Here is a 9,516-nt window from a genome sequence, read left to right on the forward strand (position 1 = left end):
GTAGGTAACATTTTTGAGGCTGCAATTTATGATTATTTTCATTAGTAATTAATCCTCCGGTAATATTATTAACTAATCCTTTATAATATTGTGATAAAATGTTGCTTCAAGTTCATTTCATTATTCTCTTTTGTCTGAATTTTCCCGATATTTGACAGGAAAGCAGCACAGCTGCACATCTGAGAGGCTGGAACCGGCAAATATTTGGTATTTTTGTTTGAAAAATTACTGACAAACAAATGACAAACTGATAATCAAAGTCAATGCAGATTATCTTTCAGGAAATCTTTGTTTCAGGTCCAGACATTTTTTAATGCTTTTTTTTGTTACTATTTTGACTTTATTATAAAATCATCATATTTCGTAGAGAAACGGTAAATACGCAGTGAGCATTTGAGTGAAAAGAGGCAAAGATCACTTTGTTTCTGTACGTTCAACACATTTATTTGAGCAAATGTATCAAATTATTAGTTTCAATTTTACATCCATAAAATAAATTCTTCACAGTATACACTTTCAAAAAATCGTAAAGGTTAACGTCACATCATTTGGCAAACTAATTTCTAGACAACAGATACTAGAGAAATTTACAGTGGGGGAGGTCTGAGTAACTCGCCTGCTATCCGAGATGAAAAGATGGACAGATGGCATCGGCTCTCCCTCCTCCACCTGCCAAAAAATCCGAAATCCAAAAAGTCCGTCTGAACGAGTTTGCGTAGATCGTCGTGATTCTGACAGGCTTTGTTTCAGTGCAGGCTTCACTATTCTTACTCATCATGTTGATCACAAAACAAAATTTTTGTAGGAGCAAAAACAATTACGGGGAAATTTCTCAAAAGGGGCGAAATCTGTTGTCAAAATCATGGGACACCACATGTTGTGACACTCCACTAAAGAGAACAGAGGAAAACTATAAATAAGCAAATCAACAACTGAATTTACACAAGTTCAAATAAAACAATGCTCAGCCTCAGAAGCTCACATGACCCACTAAAAAGGAGCCTATCATGTCATTAATTATGGCACTAAATAACGAGTATCTTCATTAAGTGCTGCTCAGCTTCTGGGAGCCTTCACAGGGCAACGCTCCCCTCTACAGGCCAAGCAGGGTCACTGCAGCGGTAATCTAATTCATTCACAGCCATGACGGGGACTAGCATCAGTTTACCATCAACTTACATTCAACCCTTGTTGTAAGTTTGGAAAAAAAAACAAATCAAAGAAATTTTTCAATAATATAAGACCACATAGGAGTTAATTCAATAAATGAAGACAGAACGTGAAAAGCACCAAGTGCGTTGCAAATTGTGCCTCTTCTGACAGTTTTTCCAAAGTTTCTTTACTTCTTTTCTTTCTTCTTGTCCTGAAAAAAAGGGCACAAATAATCACTTATAACACGTCAACACCTCACACCTACACACAAAATGTTTTGAAACAATTAACCCTTTGAAACCTGAGCAAGTTTGACTTTATTTCTTTCAAAAAGATGGGGAAAAGGCAACGAGCAACTTGATTAGAAATGACCCAAAAAATAAAATAAATAAATAAATAAAAATATAAGAGAATAACCTGAAATTTTGGGGGAAAAAAAGACAAAGGGGAAAATAAATAAATAAATAAACAAACAAGTAAATTACCTGGAAAAAGCCCTAAAAATAATAGTAATTCTTTAATACTTTTTAAAATATAATTAGGATAATTATAAATAGTTTCATGGACATTTTTCCCATCTTTTTTTTTGTTTAATAATTTTTCCAAATCTAATCATTTCTTGCAATTTGCAAGACATTTCTTGCTAAGTTTCTTAATGCCGTTTTTGAACAAAATCAAACCAAAGCTCAGGTTTCAAAGGGTTAAATAGCTTGTGACGGGTGTCTGAACGCAGCCTGAGAACACTGATGTCGATCCAGGTTTCGAGGGGTTAAAACAAACAAATGTTCTCACTTTAATATGTTGGCATTGAGCCATGTAGACAGATGAGGTCTGACAGTATGTGCTGATAGTTTCAAAGTTCAAATCTTTGGCTGCAGGCAGATTTTGGAGCGTCCGTGTGAAGTCTATGAAGGGCTGAGCGGGTTTGGAAACCTCTGGTTTAATCTTTAACAAGGCGCCGTATCAATCAGTCAAATTTGATTTGTATAGCACCTTTCAAACACATCAAATGCAATTCAAAGTGTTTTACAGTTTGAAGAAACAAAAACAAGAACAACATATGAATTACGCAAAAATGGATCTTAAAATAGAATAAGTAAAAACCGTAACATTTTTAATATTAAGACACCACATAAAGGCCAGACTAAAAAGACAGCTTCTTAGTTTACGTTTAAAAGTATCAAGATTTTAAATACCTTATTACTTATTTTCTGTAGCTGAAAAAGGGCTAAACTAACTCTTCTTATGACAAAAAGCTTTATTAGTTCATAGTGGGACAGACAAAATTAAGCCAACATGTTTTGGCCACACGCGGCCTTCATCATCATTCTTGCCCTGATGAAGGCCGTGTGCGGCAATTTTGGAATTTTGCCCAAATTTTTATTACAATTTAAAACAGATTTGTTGTTGGTTCCACTACCCTGATCTGTCTGAAGTTAATGTGAGTATTTGGTAAACTACTTGGAAAAAAAGATTGATTTAAGACATTTTAATACTAATTAACGCCTTTTTTTTAGATTAATTAATACAGTGCCTGTTAAGACTTTTTAAGGATCCGTGGGAACCCTGATGTTTATTTGGGTGAGCGAACTGTTTCAGCAGGGCTGACTTCTGTAACAGTACGTTTTATTTCTTGTCTTTCTTGGAGGAACGTTAAAAGTTAAGGCTGGTAATATCCTTTATTTATTTTTCATGGTCAACAAATCCCACAAAAACAGAAAAACCAGAGATGTATTATCGACGGTCTCTCAGTACTTTCTGATTAACCTTCCTGTCTGTGACTTTCTGCCCAAAACCCACTGCTTCATACTGAAGATGTAAATATTTAAAATCGGGTTACAAACATTAAGAGCTGCAACAATTAGTCAATTAGCTGATTATCTGATGGACAGAAAATTAACTGGTAAATATTTTTTAGATCAATTTTATAACTTACAGGTTATGCGTGTAATTTTTACCAATATTAATCATTTTTTAATATCGATGGTTGTAGTACAAACAATCACTCGAGAAAATAATCATCAGATTAATCAGTAACAACATAATTGTTAGTTGCAGTCTTAGGGTCATATTTAAAAAAAAAAAACAGCTGGACTTTGTTCTTTTTTTTAGCAAACTTTACTCAAACAGGAAAAAATACTGCATGTGTTGGAAACATTTTTGCAGTTAAAAATCTGATGTACTCTTGAGTATCTCCTGCAGCAGGTTGGTGTATTCGGCATCGACTGAAAATAAACTGCAGTATCGACGTTCTTCATAATGAAGGAAAGTGTCGCCCAGAGCACCAGTGTGTCTTACTGACGTGGTTTTAATACTTTTTGAACAACAATGGAGCTCTACGGCACAGAGCAATAAGATAATACCTGTTAGTAGGATCACTTCGTCGCTGTTCTCAGGCTTTTTATGGGATGTGTTGATGAAAAAAATTAAAAATAACACACACTGTCGACTTATCCATTAATTATCATAAAGAGGACAATTAGGCAAAACACTCCGTACCTTATCGTTCATGGCGAGGATGACCATCAGTTTCCTGAAGACGGTGATGAAGTCGAGGAAAAGGTCCACACAGTGCCTTAAAAAAAAAACAAAGAATATCAAGTTTGTTTCATAAATGCCACATATGCTGTCGGAAAAAAAAAATCATAAAACTGTACCACACATTATTTAATTTCTCAAAAATAAAGAGCATCCAGGTGTAAAAAGTATCCAGTCATGACTTTAGGGCTGAGCTCCTGCAGCGTTGTGCATGTCATTTTCATATTTTAAGGAACTGATGCTAAAATGTACACCTCACCTGTGATGTATTTGCATAGTATTTGGTTTTTAGAAGGTGTCAGTGCACAGATAAGGTAGCACAGGTCCTCACCAGATGTAATCCTTGTCTCCGTTCTCTGCTTTCTCGATGATCAGCTGAGTGTCAAACAGGACGAAGCCGCACATGATGAGCAGCCCGAGGTACATGTGTGCCTGCCGGAAACGATGACAACCATGAGTTAGAAACACTGTGACGCACAGCTGCTGAAGCTTGTAGTGAGGAATGGTGCTGCATAGTTCAGCTACCTTAAACAGCATCACAGAGCCAAAGAACATGTTCATCACAGACATCAGGAACAGGAGGGAGAGGCCAGACATCAGCGTGCCTTAGAGGAAGAAGGAGATAAGTGAAACAGCATGTATGAGTAACCTAAGACAAGAGAAATCATCCAGAATTACCAAAAAATGGTTATAAGTTAAAGCCTTGCTGTAAATGGTTAAGATGAGAAGCAACAGTATAATGGGTCACGCAACAATAATAAACTGTCTTCACCTCCGAGGAACAGGTAGCTCCTGCGTTTGGCATAGAGAGCGCTGAGAGTGAAGCAGATGAAAATCACAGAGGTTCCCATGAAAGCCGTCACGATGATGCTGAGGAGAAAAAAAAAGGTTTGGGATTTAAGTTGTCACATATTAAACATATTTCCACATTGTGCAGCGAAAGGCCTTGTTGCCCTCTGCAGAACAGTGCTTTTAAAACTAACATACAAAAAAACTTCAGCAAAGACAATGTGCATATATTGAATATTAACTATAGCTAAGGTCAAGGATGCACGATAATATCCGATATATAACAACTCATTTTGCTGATAACCAATCCCGATATATCCACTTTTCCCCCCACCTAATTTTAGTGATTACGGTCTCCTCTGTAGTGGAATTAACATCATATTGTGCATACGCTTTTCATGATGGCCCACCAGCAGATGGAGATATAACATACATGTTTTTCAATGTATTGTCACGTTCATTCATTGTGCACAATAAGAAAAATACTTTGACTAAGGTTATGTGCAACAAGCCATATTTATTGTAAATGATAATGTGTGAGATTCATCCTACTTCCACAGGCTTGGATGATGTTATCCACTGTGCCGTGAAGCTCAGCATGCTAACAGGGTTTGCACTTGGCCTCAAGACGTCTGTGGTAAAACTCACTTGTTATCTTTCCTCCTTAAGTTTAAAGCTCCCCTCAAATCACTCAGCTAATTAAACAACAAAAAGTACCAAGCTTTTAGAAAATTATGCTACTTTCCTCTCCGATTCCTCTGACTGAAGATTCCTCTTTATCTGCCTATACCCCAGTTGTCTTTATTTTTACACGTATTTTTATTTATTTACTTATTAATTTTATCATGTTTCATTTTTATCATTTATGTTCTTCATACATGTTTACATTCTTACACATTTTGTTTTGTTACATGTGCTGTATCATTTCCCTGATGTTTTGCTCACTTACTCATTTAAAAAATAAAAATAAAAAAATTGTCATTTCAGTCGAAATCAGCATGATGGCATTCATGTTAAAGTCAATATTGTCCAATACCAGTGACGTGCCGATATTATTGTGCATCCCTATTAAATATTGGGCATTATAGAGGGATGCTGAGGAATGGTGGTGATAATTAACATAACATCAGAGATGTGGTCTAACAAAAGCCTTCGCAGTGTCCTACAACTTTTCTGTAAATATACACTCTGTATTTGTACAGAGCCCCAGACACACGTCTACCAATCATTACATAATACTCTTTTCAGTGCTGTTTAGTTTTATGTTTAACTTTTAGTCAGCTCGCCGTCAGCTGCTCATGTAAATTGGTTTTACACTGAATAACCTTTCACATACCTCGGATTGACAGCGATGACAAAGTCCAGTGTGGGGCCAAGGCCAACACCTGGAGAGGGAGAGAGGAAGGTAAACACTGGCTCTAGACCACATGTAGACTTACATGGCTGTAAATGAACAAGGACAGCTCTGTCTGTCCACATGCAAAGTGACAATTTTACCTGTAACATGCTTATATTACTCTACCTGTGAGGAAGGCAAATCCTGCCAGGATGGCCAGTCTCTTCTTCTCCATCTCTGGGTTGTGTGGCGTCATGGCGAGCCAAAACATCATCCCCAGGGAGCCGAGCACAGACAGCAAGCCGCCCTGAGAACAAGGGCACAAAGTTAAAGACGGAGCAGGAAAAGACTGTGACTATGATACTAACTACTCAAGGTCTCTCTTCTTCAGCGTCAACTTTTCACAGCAGCAGCTGAATATAGCTGAAGCAACAACATGACCATGAGATGTTAAGATAAGACAGAAAAGGGCCTTTCAGACAAATACAGTTCTGTTAACATCTTTTGGTGATTCTGATCTAAATTAAAGGCCTGTACTTTTACCTGTAGTTCTTGGCAATACCTGAAATGTGCCTGCAGTGTTGCTGGTGTTGGCACTGGTCTAAGTCAACAAAGGACCAGATTGGTCCAATTCTGATTTTACTTTTTGTTTGTAACTTTTGTGTCACTTCGAACCTATTTTTTTTTCCCAAAATATGATGACCCTTTTCGGCTCTATGCTTCCCTGCTGAAAATATCACCATCAGGTTTTTATTTCTAATACATTCAGTGTCTCCTAAAATAGTAAATTCCAAAATGCTTGTAGGAACGATGATCTCAAGCATTAGGCTGCAGAATATCCTACAGATGCAGCCCATTTAGGTCAGTCACACTTTCTTCAGCGGGCCCATACCTTGTTATCACATGAAACATGGGTGGAGGTAAATAAACAACAATGAATGTGCTCAGTGGCTGAGTGGTGCCATTGCTTACTGTAAACTTCACAGAAGACATTGACTTCAGCGTTTCCCCATATGCTTGGTGGGATAAAGTGCTTTTCCATAATTTGCACTAATATATAATCATAATATTTTAATTATAATCATAAATAAAATTATTAAATCAATTACAATAGCTATAATAATTCAACCCGGACAGGTAGACTCAGTTATATCTTGTCAGTATTACCTGAAAGAGGCGTGTGACGACATGGACGTAGGAGCCAGCTGCAGCCACAAACATACAAACTGCCAGGCTGGAGTACACATTCTTCAAGTGCACCTGGGTGGAGTGAGATCTGAAAAAAAAAAAGAGATTATGATGAATGAGGCTGGGCGGTGAGTCACAGTAGATAAAGTACATGACTGAGATAGCCATCAACTGCATGCTTACTCACATTTGGGAGAACTTGAAGAGGGAGTCAAAATTGATGTTGCGATCAAACACGTTCATGATGGAGCCAGAGGTCCAGAGATCTGAAGAGATTCTTGAACGGACAGTGTCTCCTCTGAAAAGAAACACATATGATTACACTTCAGCTAAACAGTGTTTCACTGTTACTGTAGTTGGGAGCATTGGTAATTTACTTGAATTTCTATATTTCTGTCAGCTTTCACCTTTATTCCTCTATACGTCCTACAAAATGTATACTTCTACTCCCATACATTTCCACTAAGTATCTTAGCGACTTACTGTGTAATAGGGAAGAAAGGAAGGAAGGAAGAAAGGAGGAGGGAGGGAGAAAGGGATGGGACCGAAGGAAAAACTGGATTTTATTCTTTAAATCCATTAACCCTTTAAAACCTGGATCAAAATCAGTTTTCTTGTGCTGCATTCAGACACCTTTTACCAGCATTTAAACCTCTGAAACTTGAGAAACTGGTTTGATTTCATTTGAAAAGAAAAATAAAGCAATAAAAAAAGAAATTTCCAGAATATTAGGTTTAAAATTCTATTCATAGCCTTCTTCTCATGTTTCTGAAAGAACTCAAGCTAATTTACTGAAGTTAAAAAAATCGTCTTTCATTCTTCATTTTACAAAGAAATAAACTCCATAATCCTCAAAATGCTCACGTTTATTACACGTACTTTCACTTTCAATATTTAAATACGTTTAACATCATAACATTTATTTAGATACTTAAGTTGAATAAATATAAGATACTTTTAACTTTCACTCAAGTCATATTCTAATGAGTGAATATGTACTTTTACCCGAGTGTGACTTTTAGGTACTTCATCCGTCACTAGTAACGTTTGTAACGAAGAATTTTTAATAAAAGAGCTACAGTTAGCAGTAGTCTGGTAATGTGAATCGTCACTTTTACTTAGAAAACATTATAAACAATCTCAATATTTCTCCCACCACTCCTGACACACACGCATGTCGCAGATTAAAAGTGCGTAGCTAAAGGCAGATGATCATTTGCTACAATAAATTGTACAAGTTAACGCTAAACTGACAACCGCAGCAAGCTAACAAGCTATCTAGCAACACGTTATCAATTAACGACACAGCCGTTAGCTGGAAACAAAATTTAAAAAATCAGAAATGAAAATGTTGTTTGAAATCTGGCAGTGGCTTTGGAGCAACAGCTCCAAACTGTTTGACGCATGAGACTATCATATGAACAGCTAATGTCGCTAGCTAGCTACGCGTTAGCCAAACTGAGCTAACGTTTGTCTCGCGCGTCAACACAACTCGACGTTTCGTTCATTTTTTAAACTTTTTTTTTTTAGCGGCTGACGATTGTAATGTTACGACTTGTGTCAAAACCAAACACCGAGGTTAGAAATAAAATGCGCTGACATTAAAAATGGCACTTACCTCTCCTCTGCTACGAGCTAACTGTTTTGGCAGCCTTTCTTCTTCCTGCTTTACTTTTTTTTTCTTTAACAAACAGTACGTGTCAGTCAGCTCACGTTATGTCACCATGGAAACGCCCCGAAAATTCCACAGGGTAAAATACGGCGATTTTCCCCGTATTTAAAAACATAAAATTAACAAGTTATATGTTTTATAAATGCCGAACGTTTAACCGAATTTAATATTATCCCGTGCAGCGAGACATTAGTCAATAAAGATATAAAATTATATATTAAAAGGCACTTCCGGCCGATGTGTGTCACAGAGTAATGTCCCCGGTACATCTAAAATGGCCGACTCATAAATGTAGTACTTCAAACTGTCACCAGCAAAACAATTTTTGGCAAAAAGCATTAAACATGTTTATTTTAAACCCGATATAAAACAAAGACCTGGCTCCAAATAAACTGAAATACCGCGTCTGTATTCGTAGAGGTGTAAATGAGTGCGGATGTTGATCAATAGGAAATATGGTGCAACTGCATGCAACTTGTTCTGCACAAAGACTGTTTATAAAGGTTTGAAGACATTTTACACGGACTTATCTTTATATTTTGACTTACAATAATGTTTATGAAAAAATGTAACATGTATTTAAAAATATATTATCACAGTATAATGAAAAAAATGATGAAAGCAAAAAGTATTAAATGAAAATATCGGGACTGTTCTTTATTTGATTAAAGAGGATGTGGTTGGAGTGCCACTTTTTATTTATTTATGTATTTATTTGTGCGTTTATTTATTCAATTTTGATACTCCCTGGAGCCCCTTTAGTGACTTTAGTGACTTAAATTAGATTTAATAAAATTAAATCTAATTTAATTTATTTATTTTTAATAAATAAATTAAATTA

General features: G+C 36.4%; 1 protein-coding gene across 1 annotated transcript; it reads right to left on the reverse strand.

Moving 5' to 3' along the window:
• Window positions 1-422: 422 nt before the first annotated feature.
• On the reverse strand, window positions 423-8,726 carry tegt (testis enhanced gene transcript (BAX inhibitor 1)). Its single transcript, XM_042492230.1, has 10 exons — window positions 8,622-8,726; window positions 7,191-7,301; window positions 6,983-7,091; window positions 6,002-6,122; window positions 5,816-5,864; window positions 4,463-4,560; window positions 4,216-4,295; window positions 4,022-4,122; window positions 3,652-3,727; window positions 423-1,363 (listed from the first exon to the last, which is right to left on the reverse strand). Exons 2-10 carry the CDS (start codon window positions 7,244-7,246, stop codon window positions 1,340-1,342), a joined length of 714 nt encoding a protein of 237 aa, XP_042348164.1. The 5' UTR covers window positions 7,247-7,301; window positions 8,622-8,726; the 3' UTR covers window positions 423-1,339.
• Between the last annotated feature and the right edge of the window lie 790 nt (window positions 8,727-9,516).

This window comes from Plectropomus leopardus, chromosome 8, assembly GCF_008729295.1.
Source record: "Plectropomus leopardus isolate mb chromosome 8, YSFRI_Pleo_2.0, whole genome shotgun sequence".
NCBI classification, from domain to species: domain Eukaryota; kingdom Metazoa; phylum Chordata; class Actinopteri; order Perciformes; family Serranidae; genus Plectropomus; species Plectropomus leopardus.